Source organism: Cryptomeria japonica, chromosome 3, assembly GCF_030272615.1.
Source record: "Cryptomeria japonica chromosome 3, Sugi_1.0, whole genome shotgun sequence".
NCBI classification, from domain to species: domain Eukaryota; kingdom Viridiplantae; phylum Streptophyta; class Pinopsida; order Cupressales; family Cupressaceae; genus Cryptomeria; species Cryptomeria japonica.
The window spans coordinates 924,307,917-924,334,578 of NC_081407.1; the positions used below are offsets into that span (position 1 = coordinate 924,307,917).

At 37.8% G+C, this 26,662-nt stretch overlaps 1 protein-coding gene across 5 annotated transcripts; it reads left to right on the top strand.

Annotated features, from left to right (window-relative positions):
- The first annotated feature begins 811 nt into the window (after positions 1-811).
- Positions 812-24,594, top strand: LOC131040363 (uncharacterized). 5 transcript variants are annotated; one of them, XM_059217015.1, is made up of 8 exons: positions 812-1,162; positions 1,257-1,306; positions 2,462-2,530; positions 3,085-3,204; positions 3,323-3,397; positions 4,089-4,223; positions 4,334-4,475; positions 24,217-24,594. In XM_059217015.1, exons 1-8 carry the CDS (start codon positions 907-909, stop codon positions 24,372-24,374), a joined length of 1,005 nt encoding a protein of 334 aa, XP_059072998.1. In that variant the 5' UTR covers positions 812-906; the 3' UTR covers positions 24,375-24,594. The 5 variants fall into 5 exon arrangements, with proteins under 5 accessions (XP_059072998.1, XP_059073000.1, XP_059073001.1 ...); XM_059217017.1 differs by having other exon boundaries at positions 4,334-4,471; XM_059217018.1 differs by lacking the exon at positions 3,085-3,204.
- The last annotated feature ends 2,068 nt before the right edge of the window (positions 24,595-26,662 follow it).

A 26,662-nucleotide genomic window follows, 5' to 3' on the forward strand; every position in this document is an offset into this window, starting at 1 on the left:
TTATATTCGTACAACAAAACATTATAAACACAAATCAATGTATTATAAAATTATATTAAAATAATAGCAAATAACACTATTATATTACATTATAAAGCTTTTCAATTAAATTATTAAATTAATAAAATCTCATGTTCATTCTTAACATTCCTCACTATTCCTCTCATGAAATTATGATAAAGGAAGCTCATTTTTATAAAACTCTTAACTAAACTTAAAAATAATCGTATTTATTATATTGATTCCTCTCAAATCATATAATTATTTAAAATAAAAAATAATTAATAAACCTAACTTAGAATAACTTGAAATACATGGCAAATATACGATCACATGAACAATTAAAGGGGTTGTTAAAGCATTTGAAACAATATTATCTTTGAATCTTTTGAAATGTATTCAAGATAAAATCATAATCTTACCAAATTTATTCATAAGCATTCCAAAAATGAGACCTAAACACACTCCCCATGTTGATCACCAAACCCTCTAATAAAACCTTGAAAAGAGAAATAAAGAAACCTAATTTTTTTAAAGAATCTTAAAAGATTAAGGGGGGACCATTTAGGTGAGGCATTTTTTTATTGGGAAGATAAATTAGATCTTGAAAGTATTCAATGCATGATTTATATCCCTCCTTTGATTCAATCAATGTCAAGAATGAAGAGTATCCAATCTATGACATTCTTGTAAGACTCAAACCTTACCTCATCTCTTCTCACATAAAAAATGAGCCAATATTCTCAACATTTTCAATTCTTTCTATTTTATGGTCTTAAAAAAATCCTCATGAATGCTATTGGGTCCCTTTTGAGCTCGGTTTTGAACATCGAATAAAAAGAGCCACACATTTTTATTCAGTCGCAAGGCATAGCTATTTGCCTTGTCTGAGAGGACTAAATTTTGATGGCAGTGGGAATGGCATTACCAATGCCTACCAACATTCCATATGCAAGTCCATGCCTTTCTCACTTGAATATGAAGCTTACGCCCATTTCATCACTTCCAGTAGTGAAGAACAAGATGGTACCGCCACTCTTGCCATCGCTAAATTTTATCCGAGTCACTGGCCGTTTAGGGTGCACTAAATTCGGTTCGCTTCCTTCGAGGAGACTGCAAGCCAATTCTAATTCTACAGGAGCGGGGGAGTTGTTCAAAGATGGTAAATTATGCAATCTTCATTTTTTAGATTTCGTTTGCACTCTTTGTTTCATTTCGCATTCGTACTAATTTTTATGTTATGAACTGTGCGCCAGAACCACCACGTTCTATCGAGTTACCCTGTCTCCCCTTCACCATTGCGGAGGTATGCTCATCCAACTGAAATTATTAGTGTTTGGCGTTAATCATAGTTGTATGCTAGTATAATTTTGTTTAACAATGCTCACCTTCACAGAAAGGAATGACCTTTCTGTAACGATTCAGTTACTAGCGTTGTTCAAGTACAGTAAGTAGTTTTTGGATAAATTCAGATTGATTTGAAATTAGCTAGTTGTGTTACCAGCAACAGGGGACGGGGTTGAAATGGGGGCAGAAAGCTTCTTGGTTGAGGTTTTCCATATAAATATAAACAAAATGGTTGAGGTTTTCCATATAAATATATGAAGAAATATAAACAATGGCAGTTTTAAATGTGTTTGTGTTTAGGCAATGCATCATTACCAAATATCTGTGTTTGTGGGGATGGAGTATGTGTTTAGTTTGAAGTCAGTGAGTACCAAGTAGCCCATCCAGGAGCATTGGAGGTGGTTTATTGCGAACTATTGCTAATGAAATATGGATCAAATTATTGACTCAACAATAAGTTGGCATTTGATTGCTCAAGACTGGTATTCAGAAAGAATATCATTTTCAAGTTTTTGCGGTATTTATGACTAATTGAGATGAAACTTATCTTTTTAGTTCAGAAATAGAAAGATAGTTACAATTGACAAAATTAACATTTTCATTGAGCATGAAAATTGTATTATGCTATCAATGATACGTCGTAAGAGTCCAAAATTGGACAAACCTTTTGATCTAAAGTCTGATCGAGATTGTAAGCATAAAAACATAATTAGGTGCTGGTTGGCTAGAGATTCATAAAATCTAATTTCATCAAAATCCTCTGGTAATCGTGCCCTTTCACCTACCTTCTTTCATGGGAAACAACAAATGACATGCAAGAAATGCAAATGGCACAGCACAGAGGTTTTGGTAACACAACTAGCTAGAGTGTAGAATGAAATGGATACAAGACTAGATGTTCGATGGTAGGTAGATTGCAAATACTGTGTTTCAATGAGAAGAAATGGAATTCCTCTCTTTCATACTATAAATAATGCTTGCTTTCAATTTGGGAAGTAACGGGTTCCTGTAAATGAGAAATATAAAGCTGCAGATGATTTTTTATGTTTTCTTTCGAGATTTTGAAATTTGTTTGTTTTAGTTTTATACCATACAAATTTGTGTTGAATGCAAGGTGTTCGTTCCATCGGCGAGTACAACACTGCATTTATATGAAGCAAGATTTTTGGCCTTGCTAGAAGAGGTGTGAAGCCTTGCAACTTTCTTCATACGCTTATTTTCAAAGTAAGCAATATGGCTGTCTTGAAGATTTATTTATTTTTTTGGCAAATTAAGCCTTGTTTTTGTTAGCCTGATGTAGATGTTTCTCTCCGCTGATTTTTGTTTTTGAATTGAAAACATTTATATTGATATTTGCATGAAAAAGGGGTTTTAGGCAGCTGACAAAGGCTGTTGTCTGCACCCTTTAACTTACATATAAAAATCCATATGGAATCAAGCTGCAAGGGGACTCCTCATCTGCTGAGGGGAAGAATGTCATTAGGGAACCTATATCCTTTGTATCTCAATTCACATATTCTTGGATTTGTTTTGATGCATAATAATCTTTGTCAATCATGAAAATCCTGATTTCAAATGTTGTATTTAGATTGAGATGATATGTCACTAGAAGCGAAGTATAGAGATTAAATCAAACCCAAAGATTAAAGGCAGCACCATAGTAGACAAATATTTTTCAACTCAAAGTTAAGGGTTCAGCCTTCTGATTCTTCAGCATGACTTACGAAATTCTTGCAGGCAATGAATGAGCGTAACAATTTCTTTGTGCATTTCGTACTTGATCCAGTTTCTGAATTTGGAAGTTCGTTAGTCACTTCATTTGCTGCTAGATATGGTTGCCTCTCTCTCATAGAGAATGTAAGGCATAGGATAAAGGATATCTTATCATCTGACCTTACTTTCCCACTTGATAGCAAGAATAATATTTTTATCATGTTAGCCAAAAATCGATTTTGTTCTTTGTATGGCTTTGCAGGTAAAGCCCCTTGAAATTGGAGCCCTTGTTACTATAAGGGGAATTGGACGTGTTAATATCATGTCTCTTACTAAGGTAAGCATCCTGAAATTTTATTCTTTGACAGTTACTGAAAATTGTGATTTTCATGTATATTAGTTTCACATGGAAAAAGATAGTTTCAGATAGCTTAATGGGTGGAATTCAGCTTAATTGGTCAAAACACAAAATGTACTGTAAAATGCACATTGAATACTGAGCTCTTGAATTATGCTTTCCATCTAGATAATCTTCCAACTAAGATAAAATTGAGACTTCTCTTTTGCATTTTAAGACAGTCAGACGCAGGACCCAAAAACATACCCTGTACTTGTGAGATATTCACTTGTTAGGATCATTTGAGGAACCAGAATGTCCTAGATGCAGGATGTTGATGGTTCTGGCTATCTGAGAAACTGTCAAAATCATCTGCAAACACTTTCTATAGTCAGGTGGATGCGATTCTATTAGCATACTATAATGGTAAAACCCATTAGTCAAACCTCTGTGGACTTTCATAGAAGGCGGGCCATATCCATGTGGACATTGGCTTAATCAGATTTGTTAAGTGTTTAATCTCCTGTAATAGTGTCAAAAATGCTACATGGTAATCAGCTTATTATACAAGCCAAGTTTTTTAATAATTTTCATTGCTTTTATTTTTGAAGTATGAAAATATAGAACATTTGTAAGTTTGTTGGCCAGTTCTATTGGTCCATGCTTTACTTATAACTGGATCTGCTTCTAGACAGAACCTTACCTCAGAGGAGTGGTCCTTCCCATGCAAGATGAAATACCCAGTGATTCAAATTCAGTTGATGCTTCTGTAGAAGATCTAAAGCTAGCTTTGACAGATCTACATTGCCTTCAAATCAAATTGAAGGTAATTCACTGATTTTCTCATGTGAAATGCACGTCTAAATTGGTGAATAGCCTCTTTTATTTGGTGAAAGATATTAGAATTTTAAAATTTTCAACTGTGACTAAGGGCAGACCTTGAAGGATGAACAATTACAAACTCCCCTTTGGAACTCCTTGAGATGGGCTGAAAAGGAAGATTTCTTGGATTACAACAAAACATTTGTTCCACGTTTGGCAGAGCGTATCTCATTTGCAGCATTACAACCTGTTGTAGGTAACTTTTAAGGCACGATTCACTTTATAGTTTATGTGTATTTTATAGAAACATTTGTTCTATTAAGATTTTTGTTAGCTTTAATAATGAAGAATGATTGACAAAATTAGAACTCACTAAGATAAAAACATAACTATGACAGCATAAATTGAATAACATTCAAAAGACAAAATGGTAGAATTCTAATATCTATATTTCTAAATGATCAAATGAAGGAAATGATTACATATATATAGGTTTTGGGATGCATAAACTGAGATAACAAGTGTCCTTGTAATGTCCTCTCCTCAGTAAGGAGTAATTAGAGGTCCAATGGCCTATTCTGGAGACCTGTAGGCTGTTTGGAATGAGGAATTAGGGTTTCCTATTTTCTAGGAGGATTCTTTGCAGTTTTCAGGGATGTCTGATTGGAGTTTGGCAGAGTGAATCAAAGTTTCCTTCTGGGTTTTTTGTAAGCGTCGCAGTGGTATGACATGTAATCAGTTCAGGGGAGTTTGCAGAACTTACTATTTTTAGTAAGTTGATGTCAGTTGTCTTGATTTTTGGGTTTTTCTGGGTTTCTTGAGTTGAGCTACAAGGTTTGAAGAACAATCTTTTTGGTGAAGTTTTTTGGACTTACTATTTTTAGTAAGTACTATATTTGGCAGTTCTATTTTTGGTAGGTTTAGTTGTTCAAGTCAGTTGACTTAGACTCAACCCTTTTTGGCAGTAATCAACTTTTGGAAGGGGAAAAGTTTTTTGTAATAAAATACTTTAATTATCTTGGCCTAGGCGTAATTGGTGTTCTGACTTAAGGGGTCGACATGGTATTTTAATTAAAAAAAATATAACTTAATTGTAGGGGGCGATTTTATGTCTGAGTTATATTATTCCCCTTAGTCATTTTTTAGCACCCTCTTTACACTTTATGTTATAAACGATTATTTATCCAAAATGGCGATTTTGTGGTGACATTTGCTTTGGGTGAACTTTGCCTAGGAGGGTGAAATGAAATGAAATGAATTTGGGCGCCATGTAGGGGATTTGAATTTGAATTTAGCTTGGCAAAAGTTATAAATTGAAGACTTGGGCTCTCATTTGGATGATCCATGAAGAAATTATAACAAAGTGCTGCCGAAATTCGGAATGAAGCTTGAGGGAATGCATACCTCCTAGCTGCCGCTTGATTTTTTGCTTGCAATACAGCAACTAGTCGAGCTTGTGACCTCTCTTTATTCAGAGGAGTGGATTGGAGAACAATGTTGCAGAATTTTTGTGTTACTTTCAGATGTTCTGGTGTGTTTTCTTGAGTGTTCATGTTGCTGGTCGCGGTGTGTGCTGAAGGTGTTTTTTTCTCCTGGCTCCCTATGTGCTTGATGTGTGGTTCTAGGTATCAGCTCTATCTCTTCCTATGCCTTGGGCGATAAAGTTCACCATTTTGCGAATCTTGAAAAGCTGATTTGGATTTTATGTAGCAAGTCGAACTTCCCAGTAGAGTTGCCCCCTTTCCTTGTCTGCTTCAGGTTGTGTTCTGATCATTTGTGGTGTTCGTGGTGCAGGTTTGAAGTTCTATTTGTGTTGTCTATGTTATATCTCTCATTTGCTTTTGATTTGGTGCAATTCGGAGTTGATTTGGGGAAGTTGTGAGCATTTTAGTGTGTGCGTATTTTCAGTGTGTTATTGTTAATTTCAGAATTTGAAGTTGGTTGTGTGAAGAGCTTTCTTGGTGTGCCTTGGGCTTTTGGTGTTGGGAGTTGATTTTGGTGTGTGTAAGTTCATTGGTGTGGAGAGAAGGAACTTGGTTATCATTTGCAGTTATTGGTTCTCAATTCTTACTTCTATGATCCATATTGTAATGCTGGTAGTAGTACTAACAACAGTTCCTATTGTTCTTTCTTGTCCCACTACATAAGTGGAAGAGGCTGGCCATGCCGCTTATCTTGGAATAGTGATTTCTCTTAGTTTGTAATCCATATTATGGATTGTAAGCTAGTTAGTAGTACTATTAGTCATCTTATTGGATTATTGCTTAAGTCCCATTGCATAAGTGGAAGAGGTTGACTTTGCCGCCTATTTTGGATATTGTAATACTGTCCTCTCGCTGCACAAGCGGTAGAGTTGATTTGAATTTCATTTCTAGTCATCCCATTGAACAAGCGGTTGAGTGATTGCACTCTTCAGTTCTTTAGCTTGTCCTTGGCTCGTTTACTGCCAAGTGATTGCATTGTTTTCATTATCCTGCTGTACAAGCGGGAAGGGCTGGCTTGTCGCCCGAAGATTGTAATCATTTTCAGTTATTGGCATCTAATGATCCCCTCGACACTATATGCTCTCACCCTCCCAGATTGGGCTTTCGGTGATCAGAAAGTGGAGGGTTACTTTCAATAGCATTTGGTTTTCATTTCCTAACCATAATAAGTGTTGTGTTGAATGTAATTGTGGAAAAAAATTGGAAAAAATTAAGGGGGATATTACAGTGGTATCAGAGCCATTCTTCTTGCCAGCCCGTGTGATAGAAAGGTTCCATGAGTGACAGAGATATCAAATAATACAATTGGGAACAAAGAAGGCAGCAGTTTTAGATACTGTCTGTGCCAGTAGAGGAAACTTTTTCAGAAGTTTTGAGAAACAGAGACTAGGAAGTTAATTCAGCAGATTCAGTGGATTCAATGGGAAAGAGAATATTTGGTCAGAATGATGCAATTGTGGCTATGGAGAGAGTTGAGAAAAAGTTTGATGCTATGATGGACATGATGTCCCAGATGTTAACCACTTTTAAATAGAATGCTAGAGGAGGTCATAGTCAAGAGTAGAATCATAATACCAATGGAAATAATGCCAGCACTTCCAACAATTTTGGTGGAAATGGGAATCCTCGTGTATTAAATGAATTCAAGCCTCATGCCTCATTACTTCATGTATGCTTCATGACTTTATATGTGCATATGTACACGTTGTGTCTTTATTGGGAGATGACTCGGTTTGAGGACAAGCAATTTCGGGAAGGGCAGACTATCATGTCCCCTCCTTGATCGTTATATATATACATATAAAATAATTATTATTAATTAATATAATAATTACCAACAAATTATTTATTATTTATTAATTTATTATTTACTATATTACTGACATAAAACATAATTTATTAATAATCTTAAATTAATATAATATTATTATAAATTAATAATATTATTTATTAATAGTCAGCCTACAGTATATTATAGACTCGGATATTTCTGAGTATAGAATACATACACATCTTGATGAAGGTATATTCTACAACTTAAGTAGTTATGAAGAATCAAAGTGTATGAGGGAAAATCACGAAGGTCTTAATAATTTGGTGGAGACCTCAATTTTGCAATAACTCCTTCAAATCTGCCCCAAATTATTTCAAATTTGGATTTTAGTAGCTTCAATGCGTCCTTGACAAACCATTAAAATATAATTTTTTTTTCCAAATTGAGAAAGATATGCACTTAGCAATTTGACCTGCCAAATTGAAAAATTTGCATTGTTTCTTGCCTTTCAAGTGTCAAGGCCCAAGATTATGCTTTGATTGTTGAGACATGGACCAGCTAGGACTTGAACCTAGGACCTTCCATATGCTGCTAGAGTGCTCTACCACTGAGCAACTAGCCCCTCTTGGACCAGTCCATCATCGGTCTGGGTGTGGCTTATTTTTAACACCAACACCCCCTCTTAAGCCACACCTCTCGCGTGCTTGGGGCTCTTAGCCTGGACCTGGCTCTGATACTATGTTGAGACATGGACCAGTTAGGACTTGAACCTAGGACCTTCCATATGCTGCTGGAGTGCTCTACCACTGAGCTACTGGCCCCTCTTGGATCAGTCCATCGTCGGTCTGGGCATGGTTTATTTTCAACACCAACATTGATATCACTTGTACTGAAATAATTTGCACAAGAGAAGGATATAATAGGAAATATGCTGCAATTACCTAATAACATTTGAGAATAATAAGCCACTTAAAAAAGGCAGACCTCCAAAACTTTCCAACAAGAACACAGTTCACAATATGATGATCATAAACTAACCACTAGCTTCTATATATACCCTACTTATGCTTTGGATGTCACCTAAGCCAACTTAACTACCTGAATAAAATTATATTAATGATCACATAACTTAATTAGGAGTTATGGTAACCACAAGCCGATTATCTATATCCCTATGCACATTATAAGATTAAGGACATAATATTTTTACATGCATCATAGAATCTCTTACACTTATTACAACATCATAGATGCTCTTACACATGTTGCATGATGTTAGATATTCTTAGATGTGTCTCAATACAAATTACACAGCATAAAATGCCACCTCAAGTGGTATGCCCTTTTTCATGTGGGTACATAGATAATACAAAATAAATAATAATTGAACATTAGGATTTGCAAGGTTTATAACACCTAATTCCAATAGTCATTATAAACAAAATTTCAATGTAAAAGCTTCTGCTATAAACAGTTCCAAAATTCTAGTGAACTTGATACCTTTCATGACACTGATTCTGAGAAGTTTCAATTGCATTGAAAGTGCTCCAACATATTAAATAAGCCTTTTCTGCACACTGCAATGTATTCAAATTAGGGTGTTACTAAGGAAATATCAAGTTTGGGCAGCAAATTGACAATGTCTTATCTTCATGTTTGTGATATCGCAAGAAGAATCTGGCGTGCCGATAAAGACAGCTTTCATATAAAAACTGTTTGATTAGGTTGATAATGCGGTTGATAATGCGCATCACACCTACACTTACTGTTTGAGTAGGTTGATAATGTACATCAGACCCTCACTTCTCTATGTTCTGAAGATTGTAAAAGAAGGCTGGAGAGGATTTAGAAAAAATATTCTTATTCCTTCCGCAGACCCAAAATAAAATGAAATAATTATTTTATTTTTGATTGGTAATTGATGAATTCATTATTTCTATGAACGTAAAGCTCACTAAGACTTAGAAACTGTAATCTCACTCTTTCCAAAGCCCCAAAATAAAATGAAGATATCATTTATTTGAACATATGGTTCAATAAGGCCAATGAAAGATTGTATGAAATTGGAAATAGGTCAACTTGTGTTTTGCTAGAATTCAAAATCTGATACTTGCATACCCTGAGATTTTGAAAATAACATTAGTATCTATTTCAAATTGTTCGCTCCATTTTAGTTATATGTGGAATACCAATTGCAAACATATCTTTCAACTAGCATCCACTCAGTGTCTTCAAGTCATTTTCTAGCTGCAATTTGTGCATTTGATGATTCTAGTGCACACATCCATCTTAGTCCATAATTTACTGATTCACATTTCGTGTAGAGAGGTCTCAAAGCCCTTCTCTTCCACAGCCTTCAGATAGAGGTTTAACTATACATTTCTTTTCAGTGAACTTAGCTAGTTAGCTGGTTAAAAGTGTCAGCATTTTTGGTTGGTGCTTGGTTTTTGTTCACGTGTCTTTTGTACACGACCAAACATAGAATAAAATACCCAAAGGTATCCTATCCTCTCTTGAATAAAGTTCCCGAATGCTGAAGATTTCGCAAAAGGATCAATTGGAGAAACTCCAAGGTTTTGTTATGTAGGTTCTCTACTCGTGGATAAGCACCAGTGGTCGTTGTGTTTGCTGTTTTACAAGGCGCCTTACATACTTTCTGGGAAAGCTTGTTCTTGCAACTACTTCTCAATGAGGAAACTGAATTCTCCTAATACTAACCGATGTTTCAAAAAAGGTCAAAAGATAAGGGCTTTAAGGAGGCGATACTAAACTAATCCTAAGAATGACTAAATGAGGACTGGTCTCAGCAAAACTCTACCAATTTCAGTATTGCCAAAAGATTACAACTCTACTGGAATTGGTGCGATCTTCTAAGGGGATTCAATGATTTTCAAATCATCAATGGGATAGATACTATCACTAAGATACATATCGATATCTCCAATAATGATTGAACTCTTAAACAATCTTAATATCTCCAGTTGACCACACAAGGCGTGCTTACAATCAATAAGGAGCTAGTGGTTTGGACTATGAGTTTTACCAAAGATCAAACACAACATTTGTCCTTCAATATAATTCTAAAACTTAAATATAATTCTAAAACTTAAATATTATCTCTATTAAGAGTGATTCAAGAAGACAAACAACCATGGAGATAGCCACAAGGATTGCAATAAAACACCATAACTTCAATATTTCATTGATCTCATAGCAAATAAAACAACAATTGTTTAATCTTTCTCTTTTCACTACTTCTTTCTCTGCTGCTAACAATCTTAATCTTATTTCTCTTTTCTCTGACTCTCTCTAACTCTTTAAAATGAATTGAGTGAGGGCTTATATAGCACTCTCAAATACAATGAACGGCCTGGATCTAAAGAAGATCAAAGGTTGAGATTTTGACACCTAAACCCTAATTAGGGTTTGTTACAAAAAGAACCCCATTTAGATAAACATTATCAATCCATAGCCAATAGAAATTGGCACAAATAACGAGGAAACATAGCCCAATGGGAATAAAGTTGCAACATCATCTTACAACAACTTCTCATCTATAATTTTGTTCCCTTTTCCATGCTCTTTTCTGGCATATTCAATGAATTTGGACGTAATCCCCTCAATCTCAGCAATGGGAATTTCATGCAGGTTCTTCATTCATTCTTCCAGGTGAAGGGCTTGATCAAAAGTTGTGAGGAGAGTCATCTCCCATCCAGGCTCTAGCTCTTTTGTCTTCTCGATCAGGAACATAGTAGCATACATCTGATCTCGCTGCTTTTCTGTGACCATGTTCTCTTTGCAAAAAATAATCTTGATCCTGTCTTCCAATTCTTGGATATCCACATCTGTTTCGATCTCTATCCTTCTGTCAAGGATTGTACATAACACATCAAACACCTTATCCTGAATAGGGTGGATAGTGCCTTCAACTCGGCTGCATCTGTTATTGATGTCTTCGAAAAGAACTTCCTTCATTTGGAGCAAAGTTGACCATTGCAGAAGGTTATGGGTTCCTCCATCCATTATCTTCTCTTGTGCTAAAATCTGCCTTGACGTCCTTCTTATCACTTGCAAGACCGGGATGACAATGTCTTTGGTGTGAGTGAATGCATCCACAGTTATCAATAAATTATGAATGATCTCAAGGACTTGGATAGCCCGATGAACTGTCTTCATCATTCTTGTTACAAATTCAATGGCTACCTTGTAAGATTCATCAATCCATGAACTCATGAGTTGGGCTAAGTTCTTGATCCTTTCTGCTTCATTTATTGATTCAGGAGGAAGTGCATGCAAAGGTGATATTGTTGGATCCTGTCGCCTTAATGGTTGATTGAGGTGGCTAAAATAATTCCTCCAAGCACTAACCTCCCTTTCTAGCTTCTTATTCTTTTCCATTTCTTCTTTGAGTTTGTGATTAAGTGCTCTCACTGAATCAATTGCTTCTTCCATGGCCTACTCGGAGGTAAGTGGACCAAGATCAAATGTCTCTAGATCGTATTCCTCTGCCATAATCTCATCCTCGTATTTGTCCACTACTGGTGTGGCTACCTGTATCTTTCTGGATCCTGCATCATCTCTAATTACCTTTGACATCTTTGTAGCCTTCTTCTTTTCGATTTCTTCTTGGGAATTTCCTATGAGACTTTCCAAGTCGAATACTTGTTCTTCCTCTTCAACCACAACTACCCTTGTCAGTCTTTCCTTTAGCCAATCTGGAATGGAAGACTTTCTTTCCTTTACTTGTATTTCATTAGGTAGAGGTCTATCGTCTCTGAAAGGAGATGTTGCTTCATCATCATTCTTTTCTTCTTGTTGTTCATTAGCACCAACCTGGAGAGATTGACTTGATGAGTGCTGAGGTGTTCGTCCTTTACCTTGTTTATCATTCTGCACCATGAATTCCATAGACTCATCAATTTCATACACTATCTCCCTTTGATCTTCTCCTTGACTTATCTCCTTTTCATGCCTAGAAGACGTACTCGGGACGATCATGATTGACTTTTTGTTTCTTCTTGGAAGGTTCTCTCTTCTCAGGTCCTTTTCTCTTCGACCCTTTGGAATGAGAAGCGTTCTCACTCACACTTGCTTCTCCTTCTTCTGTTCTTGTTTCTAGAGTGAATGTCATGGCTATATTCTGCTCCTTCAATTTTTGATGCTATACGTCTACCCATTTGCGAGTGCAATTCAAAACAGGATCCATCAATGCTCTTAGGTCTGGAACTCCTTGCTCATTCCAATCTATCTTCACTTCTTTATCTTCCTTCTCATAGGACGATTGGAGATATCTACCACTGTCCTGGGCTTGATCAAATACTCTATAAACCTGTTGTGACCATTTCACACATCGCCCCATTAAAATGGGGACCCCCTCTTTTGCTCGTGTTGCCTGTTCTTTTTCTCTGCTTTTTAGGGTTTTGGTAGTTTGTCAGTTGTCTGGATTTAGGGTCAAGCCTTAGGGTTTCTGTTTTGTCGTTTTCAGGCCAAAGTCCAGTCAGTCTTGAGAGCTTTTTTGAGCTTCCTCTCGCAGGATGCAATTTTGAATAAAGTGAATTCGCCAGAGGCTAAGTGAGTTGGTCTATTTTCAATTGGAATTTTGAATGAATTTGTCTAAGTGTTGATGATGAGATTTTGATTTTTGTCCGATTGAGTAATTTTGACCAATTTTTGAGAATTTTGATAACTGATCCTAGGCATTGGAAATGACTTGTTTTTACCTTGTGAAGTGATTAAAATCCCAAAATCTTGATATTTTGGCCTGTAGGAGCAAAATCGCTCCTGTCCCTCAGTGAAGGACCGGGGCTCGTTTTCAAAAATCTTACTGTCCCTGCAGAATCAAGACGAATTTCGAATTAGAAGTGATAAAGGGAGGCATGATCTTTCCATTGAATATAATTTGAAGAATTTCATGAACACGGAAATGCTCCAGGAGTAAAAATCGCTCCTGTCCCTCAGTGGAGGACCGGAGCTCGAAATCAGACATTGCCTTGTCCTTGCAGGATTTGAACAACTTGACGATTTGAAGAGATCAAAGGAGATATGTTTTATCAATTGAATATAACTTGAAGTGCCTTCGTGAAGGAAAACGGACCAAAAATGCAAAGTTCGCTCCTGTCCCTCAGTCAGGGACCAGGGCGAAATTCAGTGTAGCTCCCGTCCCTCTCCCGGGGACCAGAGCGAAATTCTTCATAGGGCAAAATTCAGGCAAAAGCAAGCAAGTTTTGAGTTTGAAGGCAAGAAAGGAGGGTGAAATGAACCCATTGAATACAAATTGAAGATTACAAGACATCAATAGGAGACTCAAATTGGCCTAGGCGCTCCTGTCCCTCACCAAGGGACCAGAGCGATTTTTGCCTTAGGACAATTTCTCGCCAAGTTTGAACAAACTCCCGGCCAAAGATGAAGGGAAGGGGACACAATGAGTCCTATGAAGGCTTAAGTTTTGAAGGTTTATCAAGTTTCAAGTGTCCAAGAGGGATCAAAGGACCTCATTCTACATGGTGAAAGTGATTGCAAGTTGATATAAACAAGGTTGAGCCCAGGATGCCCAAATTCGCTCCTCTCCCTCAGTCAGGGACCAGGGCGATATTTACCATATTGGCCAAATCCTTCAAAAATCACGCCAAGTCAAGGTTGTACAAGGTTGCACAGGGTCTAAGGTGTCTTAAGAAGATGATATGCAAAGAAATCAAACGTCAAAAGGTGATCAATTGAGCCAAGGAGACAACATCGCTCCTGTCCCTCAGTCAGGGACCAGGGCGATTTTCACAAGATCATCCATTTTCCTTCAAAATCATGACAAGGCAAGGATACACAAGATCAAGGATATCGTTTGGAAGGCAATGAACAAGAAACAAAGGTTACAAAACGACAAATTTAGGCTAAGATACAAGGTTCGCTCCTATCCCTCACCAAGGGACCAGGGCGATAATCCTCCAAGCATCAAAGTGCCTTGTTAACGACAAGTAGAACAGGCATGGAACGAAAGGATAACGTTGTTTCTCCCTCATAATGAAATTTGGTGATCATAGATGCAAAGGTCAAGGAGAAAACACATAATTCGCTCCTGTCCCTCACCAAGGGACCAGGGCGATAATGGTCATAAAAGGCACTCATCCACAAAACCAAGTTAATCAAGTTTGAAATTCTTAGCAAAAATGCCAGTTTCAACATGAAGATGGAGGTTTCGAACGTCAAAAGCACGAGATTCCAGGCTAAAATGGTAATTCGCTCCTGTCCCTCAGTCAGGGGCCAGAGCGATAATGGTTTGCATCTTTCCCTCCTCCAATTTTGGCGCTAAACATTTTTTGAATTTTTATTAAATGCTAAAAATCGATAAATTGGAATATTTAATTGATAGCATTTAAAATTTGCGCAAAACATTTATTTAATTAATTTTGCCTATTTAAAAATCGAAAAAATTAATTATAAAGGCAATTAATTAATTTATTATTATAGAAGATTGGAGCGCTTGGATTTATTTTATAAAAGTCGGCCCTTGTTATTTATTTAAAAATCATTTTAATTTCTTTATTTTGGCAAAGTCGGCCTAGAGGTAAATGAGAGGTGAGCGCTTATAAAAAGGAGGGTGAAATTTTTCATTTTCACATTATCATTTTATCATCTTTCATATGCGATTTTGGAGAAGTGCGATTGGTATTCAAGTGGAGCGAATTTCCATTCCAAGGAAGGTGCGAACATCATCTTCAAAGGGGAGTGCGAGCTTAGTTTCAAGTGAGGCGAACTTGCCAAAGACTACGTCAAAGGCATCCCAAAGGTGGCGAAGTTGCTAGCTTGAGAGAGATCACGTTGAAGTCACCAAATTTCGATTGTTGCCTAGGCGAATTTCTTGTTTTGCATTTTAGAGTTAGCTCTCAAGTGAGGTATGGCGATGTGATCCCTTGTTTTAAATTTTGAATTTTGATCGTCATAGCTTCAAATTTTGAATTTTGAAATTTTGAATTCCAATAGCTCAATCGTTATTTAGGAAATGATAACTCAAAGATTTATCATGAAGTTTCCTAAAATTAATCTAATCTATGTTATGCATTGCAAAATCTAGTTCTTATTATGAAATGTTGTGCAGGTATGGCGACCCCGAAGGCGGGAGCATCCACCAGTCGTCCAGCTCTCATGAAGGAAGATCAAAGGACCGAAGAAGTGGAGACCAAGATCGTGTCTAAGTGGAACAACATTGGAGATACCAACTTGGGCAACTTCAGTACGAAGAAGTTTCGAGAGGTCCCTTACATTGGCAAGCCATCACCTGTCGCCCGGAGGATAATTGAAAGTGGCATCATTAAGGCGGCCGGCTTCCCTCCAGCAGTACAGTGTCATGAGTTGATGATCGAGTGTGCTCGTCATTATGATCCTCAATCCAGAACGATCGTGTCCAAGGAAGGAAACACTTTAGCTTATCTTTCAGAGGAAGCTATAAGTGAGGCTTTCCATCTTCCAGAGCACAGAGATATGGTCTACAAGAGCATAGAAGGAGCCAGTCCATGTACGAAGATGATCCAGATGCTTGCCTAAGCATCATCAACAAGAACTGGTTACTCAAGAGTCGTCCTCGCCTGAGCAAGATACCGAACACACCACACAGGATTGATTTCCAGGAGGAGTACAGAGATTTGATTACAATGCTCAACCGAGTCATAGGTGCACCTCAAGCTTTTTACTTTGAAAAATGGATGTTCTACTTCATCCAGGTGATAGTTCAGGGAAAAGGAACAATTCATTGGGCTAGAATGATTAGCCATTGCTTGGACGTACAGTTGAGGAGACTAAAAGCTACCAAGTCCTTCCACATGAGTTCATACGTCATATATGCTTTGATTAGGAGCTTTGAGTACGCAGGACTACCTCACAGAGGAGTGATTGGAAGAGGACCCGGCGAGGTCAGAGTTTGTGATTCCTATGTTCACTTGCATCATCCGCCAGGGAGCAACTACAAGTTAGTTAATGATACCTTCACTATGAACATCACAAGGACGTTGCAAGGCGGGATCCACAATAGATTATCTCAGGATGCGCAGGAACTAGTAAAGAGGTACGGTGCTTGGTTTATCCAATTTCCGAAGTTTACTTATATCAGAGTTCATGGATGTCCTTCACCTCCATACATGTTGCCGAGATATCCGACAGACAAAATAGTGTTACTTGAGGTAACAAGACAGTTGGCAGCTTATGCGAAGGCGTTCAGACACAGGCATGGGAATGGAGTTCCGGTACCTATCATATTGGGCAATTCAGTTGAGGTATGTCCTAATGCTTTGGCCATGGATGACGCAGAGAAGGAGTTAGCTTTGTATTCTTTTTCATTCTTTGCTTTGAGAGAAAGCTTTGATCCACATGGATATATAGAGGAGACAGTCGGTAGAAAGTTTAAGCATGAGTTTCAGATAGAAGATTTTATGATGAATCTCATAGACGATCTTGAAGTGAAAAGAAAGATGCATTCTAGATTGCCTTTGGATTTCATCAGGAAATGCAAGATTTACAGAGTGGCCGACCAAGCACAGGACAGTGGCAGACATCTCCAGTCATCCTATGATCGAGAAAGCAAATCAATAAGGTTAGATTGGAATGAGCCCGAGGTCGTGGATCTAGATGCTTTGATGGCTCCAGTCTTGTCTTGTACTCGCAGATGGGTTGATGTGCAGCATCAGAAGTTGAGAGAGCAAGGCATAGCTATGACTTTCACCTTGGAGGAGAGACCAACTGAAGGAGGAGCAAGTGTAAGCGAAGGCAATCCTAATCCTAGAAATTCAAGTGAAGGCAACCTTCGAAGTGTAAGTGAAGGCAATCTCCATCCAAGAGGCTCGAAGAGGAAAGAGAGACTTGGAAAGAGAGAATCTTCCAAGAAGAAGCAAGAGGCCAGCCGAGATCGTTCATCCGGTACATCTTCTCGACAAGAGAAAAGGACACTTGAAGTGGAAGAGTCTATGGAGTCGATGGTTCAGAATGATAAAGAAGGACAGGTACCTCAAGGGTCACCAAGTGGATCTCTCCAAGATTATGAGTTACATGAAGACAAGAATAACGACGAGGTAACATCTCCTCCTAGAGAAGAAGAAGCATTGCATAAGGAAATACAGGTCAAAGAGACAAGATCAGCCATGCCAGATTGGTTGAAGGAAAGATTAACCAAGGTGATCGTAATAGAGGATGAGGACAATGTAATTGATTTAGAGAGCCTTGTTGGACATTCCCAGGAAGTGACAGAGAAGAGAAAGGCTATCAAGATGTCCAAGATGATTAGAGATGAGTCTGGATCCAGAAAATTACAGATAGCTACACCGGCCGTGGACAAGTATGAAGGTGAGATCCTAGCAGAGGAATATGATATAGAGACATTTGAGCTAGGTCCATCCACAGCCGAGCAGACACTAGATGATGCCACCGATTCGTTTGAAGCATTGAAGGACAAGCTTAGGGAAGAAATGGAGAAGAATAGGAAGCTTGAGAGAGAGGTCGGTGCATGGAGAACATATTTCAGCCATCTCAATTAGCCTTTAGGACGTCAGGATCCAGCAAGATCACCCATACAGGCACTTCCCCTTCAATCAATTGGTGAGGCAGAGAGATTCAGGAGTATGGTCCAGCGTATGAGTACTTGGATGGACAAATCTCATACAGTTGCCGTAGAATTTACAACAAGGATGATGAAGACTATTCATAGAGCTATTCAGGTTCTTGAGATCATCCATAACTTGATGATAACAGTGGCCGCTTTTGCTCATACCAAGGATGTTATCATTCCTGTCTTGAAAGTAATCAGACAAACATCAAGGAAGGTCTTAGCGCAGGAAAAGATCATGGATGGAGGGCCTCACAGTTTACTTCAGTGGTCAACCTTACTCCAGATGAAGGAAGTTCTCTTCGAGGACATCGGTACTAGATGCAGTCATGTTGAGGAGGTGATCAACCCGATCCAGGACAGAGTATTTGAGGTACTATGTACCATTCTTGGCAGGAGGATCGAAGTTGAGACAGATGTGGATTTGCAGGAATTGGAAGATAGGATCAAGGTCATCTTTTGCAAGGACGCTAATATCACAGATGAGCAGCAGGACCAGATGTTTGCTACCATGCTCCTGATCGAAAAGACTAAGGAACTTGAACTTACATGGGACGCAGCTCTTCTAGATGCATTTGATCAGGTCATCCACTTGGAAGAAAGAATGAAGAATCTTCCCGAGATTCCAATTGCTGAGATCGAAGGAATCGTATCAAGATTCATTGCATATGCTAAAAAGGAGCATTGGAAAGGGAATAAGATTCTAGATGAGAGGTTGTTATAGATGACATGGCACCTTAATTGTCATTGGTCTATGTCTCCTAGATTTTTGTGCCAAATTTAATATTTGGCTATGCATTTAATATTGTTCAGTAAAAAGGAGGCTATTTGTAACAAACCCTAATTAGGGTTTAGGTGTCATAATTTTGGCCATTGATCTGCTTTTGATCTGGACCATTCATTGTAATTGAGGATGCTATTTATACCCTCATTTCATTTCATTTTGTCAATTAGATATAGCTAGAGAATCAGAGAGTTAGAAATTATTAGAGAGATTAGAGTTTAGAAGCAATTTACTTTTGTAGCAAGATTGAGCTTTGAGAAAGGAATTCAAACAATTGTTGTACATGATGGCTTTGAGATCAATGAAATATTGAAGTTATGGTGTTTTGTTGCAATTTTCTTGGTTATCTTCGTGGTTGTTCATTTTCCTTGAAACATTCTCAATCAAAGTAGTGTTTTAATTCGAAGGACAAAGTGTTGGACTTGATCTTTGGTAGGATTCGCTTTCCAAACCACTAGCTTCTTGCTGATTGTAGGAACGCCTTGCGTGGTCGACTGGAGATATTTGAATCACTTAAATCTTCAATCGTTATTGTATCTTGGATATGTACCTTCGTGGTAGTGTCTTTGATCTTTGATGTATTGAAAATCATTTGTTACCTTAGAAGATCGCATCAATTTCAATTGAGTTGTTAATTTATGGCAAAATTGAAGTTGGTAGAATCTCACCAAGTCTTGTCCACATCAAGTCATTCTTAGGGTTAGACTAGATTAGACCTCTTGCAACCCTATCCTTTTGTTATTTTTTAAAAGCTTGTTTAGTTTAGCAAAAAACTTCGGCAACGTAAGGCCCCTTGATGACACAGCAATCACAACGACCACTGGTGCTTATCCACACGTAGAGACCCTACTAAAAGAACATTGGAGTCATCCTAACTGATCCTTCTTGCGAAATCTTCAGCAGTTAGCGACTTTATTCAAGAGAGGATAAGATGCCTTTGGGTATTTTATTCTGTGTATGATTGTGTACGAAATACACGTCAACAAAACCTTACCTTTCCGGATAAGATCCAAGGGTAATCTAGAATGCATCTTTCTTTTCACCTCTACATCATCCTGGACATTCATCCAGAAGTCCTTCACTTGAAACTCATGTTTGTACTTCTTCCCAACTGTCTCTTCCATATGACCATGAGGATCGAAATTCTCTCTTGAGGCAAAGGATGTGAATGAATACAGAGATAATTCTTTTTCTGCATCTTCTGCGGCTTGAGAATTAGGACACACTTCAATTGAATTTTCCCAGTAAAATGGGTACGGGGATACCATTTCCATGCTTATGTCTTGATGCTTTAGCGTAAGCAGCCAACTGTCTAGTCACTTCCAATAGTATTATTTTGTCTGTAGGATATCTCGGCAACATGTAGGGAGGTGAAGGACATCCATGGACCCTGATGTAGGTGAATTTTGGAAATTGGATGAACCATGCACCATGTTTCTTCACGAGTTCCTGTGCCTCCGGAGACAGTCGATGGTGAATCCCTCCTTGCAATGTCCTAGTGATATACATTGTGAAGGTGTCATTGACTAGCTTGTAATCATTCCTTGGCGGATGATGTAGTTGAACATAAGAATCACATGCTCTTATTTCTCCGGGTCCTCTCCCAACAACTCCTCTGTGTGGTAGCCCTGCATACTCAAATCTTCTTACTAAGGAATATATGACATATGAACTCATGTGGAATGACTTAGTAGGGACTAGCCTCCTCAATTGCACGTCTAGGTTGTTGCTAATGATTCTAGCCCAATTGAGCATTCCTTTTCCTTGGACTATCACTTGAATAAAGAAGAACATCCACTTGTCGAAGAAGAAGGCCTGAGAGGCACCTATAACCCGATTGAGCATGGTTATCAAGTCCCTGAATTCTTCTTGGAAATCAATTCTGTGTGGCATACTAGGTATCTTGTTCAAGCGAGGCCTACTCTTGAGTAACCAATTCTTATTGATGAAGTTTAGACAGGTATCAGGATCATCTTCGTAGATGGACCTAGCTCCTTCCAAGCTCTTGTAGATCATATCTCTCGGCTCTGGGAGATGAAAAGCTTCACTTATAGCTTCTTCTGAAAGATAGGCTAGGACAATTCCATCCTCGGCTACGATTGTCCTTGAATGTGAATCATAGTGCCGGGCACATTCAATTATCAGCTCGTGACATCTAACTGCGGGAGGGAAGCCTGCGGCCTTGATGATGCCACTCTCAATTATCTTCTTGGCTATGGGTGATGGCTTGCCGATGTAGGGCGCTTCTCGAAACTTCCTCACATTGAAGTTCCCCAATTTGGTGTCTCCGATATTGCTCCATTTGGACACGATCCTGGACTCCAACTCATCGTTCTTTTGATTTCTTTGATGAGAGCCTGCCGGGTAGTGGATCCACTTGCCTTTAGGGTCATCATTTGATACCTACAAAAAGAGGCTTAAGTTAGGTTTAAGTAGGATACCCAAGATAGGAGATTTGAAACCTTTAAAGAAATGATTAGATTACAATTTGAAAATAGAGTGATAAACCCTTAAAATTATGAATTTTTAAATTGATATCACCTATGAATCAAACTAGATTATTGAAGACTTAACTTCAAAAAGGATTGATATAGAAATTTGAATCAGATTTTCAATATACTTTCAAAAATCTGATTGTACATACCTTCTCCTTGATTTCTAGCTATCAACTTGAAAAGATGGATAAAAAAATGAAGATTTGTGTTGTATGAAAGGTCTTTGATCTACACTTCAGGTTCGCCCTTGATGATTTAGCCTTTAATCAGCCTTCCTCAATCAGCAATTCGCCTATACCTGCTGCAATTCGCTCCTCTAATGCTGCTCCTCAAATTCGCTTTAGGAAAAATGAATGAATGAATGAATGAAGATTTCAAAATACATCTTCCTTTATAGGGCGCTTTCACCATTTTACCAATAGGCCGACTTGCATAAATGCACAAATAAAATAAAATAAAATTTCCTCCAAGCTGGCCGACTTAGCAATAAAGCTAAAAAAAAATGTTCTTGGGCGCCAAAGGATAAATTTTTTAATTTTAAGGCTTAAAATCAATTTACCCATTTTGATAGGTGTCTAATTCAGGCGGATTTGCATTACCAACACAAATGAGGTTTGATTAGCAATTAACGAGAGGAAAATTGTGTCTTGAATATGGTTTGATTTGCGAATTTCTCAAGGGGGTATAGGTAAGCCTAGAAGATGCTAGAGTTTCTTCAAAATTTGATGAAGGCACACTTAGTCTTCATAATCAATAGAATGTTCATGATGTGAGAAACTTCATCTTTCCATACCTTCACAATCTTGATTTTTAACTACTTCATGCTCTTGTCATCATGACTTTGCAACTTGCCTTTGCCTAGCTCAAACAAGGTGGAAAAATAGGCATTTCAAAGGATTTCGCCCTGGACCCTTTGGAAGGGTCAGGAGCGATTTCCATGATTAGGTCTCAATTGCCTCACTCCTTCACTCCGAATCTCTCTTCAAGGTAAGCATGTGCTAGTTTTAGCTCTTCATAATGGGTGAATTATGTGATCATGAGAATTTCGCTCTGGACCCTTTGGAAGGGTCAGGAGCGAAATTCATCCCTTAGCTCAAAATTCATACTTCTTGAACTCAAAACTTACTCAAATGCAAGCTTGTGGCAATCTTCAAGTCTAATCCACCTTGATCACTGTCCTGGCTTAACACAAACTTGAAGGAAACATGATATTTTGTGAATTTCGCTCTGGACCCTTTGGAAGGGTCAGGAGCGAAATTCATGTTTTAGGCTTGATCCTTCATTTCCTTTACTTCAATTCATCGTGCAAGGCTAAATAACATCATTCCATCCTCAACCACGACCTAGGAATCAAAGCCTATCCAAAACAAGGAAGGAAATGAGAGCTATAAGGATTTTTGCTCTGGACCCTTTGGAAGGGTCAGGAGCAAAATCCTCATTCTTGGCTTGATTTTCTACTTCATTCATCCAATTCTTCCTCAAAACGTGATCAATTCAACTTCCTTCCACCTCAATCAAGGCAATCCACCATCAAAACTAGCTCCAGACAAGGCTAACCTAGGTCTCAAGGCAAAAAGGAAGGTCAAATGGAGGATTTCGCTCTAGACCCTTTGGAAGGGTCAGGAGCGAAATTCCTAGTTTGTGTTGATTTCCACTACTCCATCGCCTCAATTCACCTTTCAAAGGTAAGAACACATCAAAGTCTTTCCAATCATGCTTAGAAGTCAACAAAATTGGCCATAACAAGGAGCAAAATAGAGGAAATGTGAATTTCGCTCTGGACCCTTTGGAAGGGTCAGGAGCGAAATTCACCCTTAGGCTCAGATTTTGACTCCATCTCCCATATTTCTTCATCCAAACTAGTGTTTTGTCCTCAATAATGCCTAGGAATGAGTAAGTTCTAAGTTTGGGTCAAAGTAGAATGTCCTATAGAGGAATTCGCTCTGGACCCTTTGGAAGGGCCAGGAGCGAAATCCTTGATTCTAGGCTTGATTCACTTTGGAATTAACTTGAGTTTGCCCTAGACTCAACCCTTGGTGCATATCCTTCCACATCCTTGCCAATTTGCTCAACAATTCCTGAAATCGCCTCCTGAATCTTCCCTTGGCCACTAGCTCTGCCTAATCGACTCTGACCTGACGGAAGACAAGACTTTGACATGAAAACCAACACTCCTGACCTACCCTGACCTGAGACTTTTATCTCTTTTGTACAATTTATCCATCTTCAATCTTCTGAAAGGTAAGACCCCTCTAAGATAACCCTAGGGTTCAAGGCAGACAACACATGACTTCCAAATCTAGGCTACACTCAACTTTGAAAGAATCCCTAGGATGAGCTCTTTGAGAGAAACCCTAATCTACCCAGCCTAGGCGACCTCTAACTCACTCAAAACACCTAGCAAGCAGAGAAAAAAACCAGCTAGGGGAAAGCAAAACCCCCCAAAAAAAGGGGGTCCCCATCTTGATGGGGCGATGTGTGAAATGGTCACAACAGTTTTCTATTTGTATCAATGCAGAAGAGACCAGTTTCATTATTTACTTTTTCAGTTGTTTTTCATTCTAATATATTTTTCATGTAAATGCATGTGTGACTTTCCACCATTTTATGGTCAACAAGTCTCTTCTTGGTTGGTTATTTATTTGTAATGATACAAGAACAGAAACAGTGATCATCTTATTGTTGATTATTTATTTGTTCTTCTGTCTTTCTTTTCGAATGTTAATTCTGTCCTAAGAATGATTAGCAACAGTTTCATTTGATACTGTAAAATGATCAGTTGATCATAATTTATCACACTATTTTAATGAGTTTTGTAGTATGCATAGAACAAAAGCATTATTTAAATGAACAACGTTTTTTATGGTGATCTAAACAGGTGCAACAGTCTCAGAAATACAGGGTTTGTTGCAAGCAAGACTAGAGGCAATGGAGTCAAGAAGCACGGTTAAGAGGTTGGAGAGTGTCATGAAGTTGGTGAACGAAAGCAAAGCCTTAATTGCTGCCAAACTCGCCATTCAGTCTTTAAAACTCTAGGCCTTGGCCTACTGCTGTACTCAGCTTTTGAAAAAACAAAAGTGATTGTGACATTGCCTCTTTGTACAGATGATATTTAAAAGCTTTAATCTCTATAGTAAAAGGTTTCCTAATGGACATTATCTTTGGTCTGTAGGACCTGCCAAAATCTACCATTCAAATATATATTCTAATCTGTCTTTGATTTCTTTGAGCAATAAATCATATAAGTTGATATTCATGTTGTTATTGTCATGCATGCCCTTCAACTCTTAAGAAGCACCTGATTTTGAAGTTTCAGCCTTGAAACTGTTTGATATTGCAATCTTTTTCTTTGATCTTGTTTCTTTGTAATACTTCATATACTTAATGGTATGCCGATCTTTCATTTCATTGCAAGAAATGAAACCATCAATCAAACTTCTCATTCAGGATTCTGAAAGTTATGTTACCACACCATACAGACGGATTTTGTAGTTTAAAATTCAGTACATTTTCACCTTGTCTATAAAATTCAGTACATTTTGACTCTGAAGACATAAAATATAAATGGAAATCGCACCTGCTTAGATGCATTGGAAACAGGTTGTAATTATTTTTCTGGAGGTTATATTCCATATCAATTATAAGGTTTACATTGCCTTTCTTGTCTGCTAACTTAATAAAAGAAGTTACAATAGAAGTTATAGGGAACCCACTGCATTTCCTTACTATAGATGAATGAAAGAGCACCATGGAATAGAATGCTGAATGCCTCGGTAGAATATTTATTGTACCGAGCACCAGTTGGATCATATTTTCAATATTATCAATTTGGTTAAGAGAACGTCAAGCATCACTGAAATAATTAATGTATCTTTAAGTTTTTTTTATCAAATTTTAGGCCTGAAGCTGCATTACCATGGTAAGTGTTGTGATGTTTTCACACATCGACCCATTGCAAATGGGAATCCCCACTTTTTTCTTAGATTAGGTGTCTTAGTTAGGTGTTTTAGTTTGGTTTTAGCTTGGGAGTAGTTCCTAGTCGTTAACCCTTGCTTGTGAGAAGAGGTTGGTTTTGTTGGATTGAGTTTGAGGACAAATTGCTAGAGGTTGTAGAAAAAATTGTCATGTTGCAAGGTTGACAGGAAAGAGGTCAAGGTGAGCGAACATTGGAATTTACCTTCTAAGGGTCGTTTTTGCACCCTTTGAAGAAGAGTTGAAACTAAGTGTTAAATGCTTAAGTTTGTTTCAAGGCAATTGAAAATTGGATTTTTCCTTGTGGAGATTGATTTTCCACTCTTGGGGAAAATTTACAAGGCAAAATATGGTGTGAAATTCAGAACTTTCTTGTAATACAAGGAAACTAAAGTGGAGCCTTCCTTGTGTGGTTCGATTTTTCACTCTTCAAGCAAATTGATGAACCATGCAAGTGAAATGGAATGAACTTCCTTGTAAAACGAGGAAATTAAAACCTTCCTTCTAGAGTTCGATTTTCCACTCTTCCTTGTAGGGGTCAAATTTCCACTCCAAATTGTGATGAATTTTCAAGAGCTAAAACAAAACTTTCCTTGTAAAACAAGAAAATTAAAGCCTTTCTTCTACCTTGCGTTTTTCCACATCTTCCTTGTCATGTGTGTTTTTCCACTTCTAATCTTGGCAATTGAAGAACAATTTTTAAGGTCAATTTTTAAGGGAAATTTGAGAACTTCCTTGTAAGACAAGGAAATTAAGGCTTTCCTTTTGCATTTCAATTTTCCACTCTTGGCCTAATTTGGATGATAAAAAAGAAAGTGAAATTTTATGGCAATGAAATGGAACGAACTTCCTTGTAAAACTAGGAAATTAAACAAGCATTGAATGAATTCGAGAACTTCCTTGTAATACAAGGAAATTTAAGTCTTCCTTCTACATGTCATTTTTTCCACTCCTAAACTTGGCGATTAAAGGATGACTAAAAGTTAATTTTGAAAAAAAAAATACTTCCTTGTAAAGCGAGGAAAATTTAGATCTTCCTTATCATGTGTAGTCAAGCATTGAACAAACAAACTTGTAAAACAAGGGAAATTCAAACCTTCCTTGTCTTGAGAGATTAAAATGTGGAAGACTTATTGAGCGCTTCACCTCAATGATCATTTAACTTAAATTCACAAGAGGAAGAAGCTGACTTGTGGAATGAAGCTAAAATGCAAATTTTAATTTCCAAACAGAATGTTTTTAAAGTTGGCCTTAGGAAGAGGAGAAAAGGTGCGACTTTTTGTTGCAATCCCTATAAAGTAAAGGAAAGATGTGCTGTTCAATCACAAATCAAATTCAAAGTTCTCAAGCAA

Excerpts from the sequence above, each read along its gene's own strand:
- LOC131040363 (XM_059217015.1), top strand. The coding sequence starts at position 907 with ATGGCAGTGGGAATGGCATTACCAATGCCTACCAACATTCCATATGCA. Across the intron at positions 1,307-2,461 it reads TCCCCTTCACCATTGCGGAG|GTGTTCGTTCCATCGGCGAG; the intron begins GTATGCTCATCC and ends GTTGAATGCAAG. Across the intron at positions 3,398-4,088 it reads ATATCATGTCTCTTACTAAG|ACAGAACCTTACCTCAGAGG; the intron begins GTAAGCATCCTG and ends ATCTGCTTCTAG.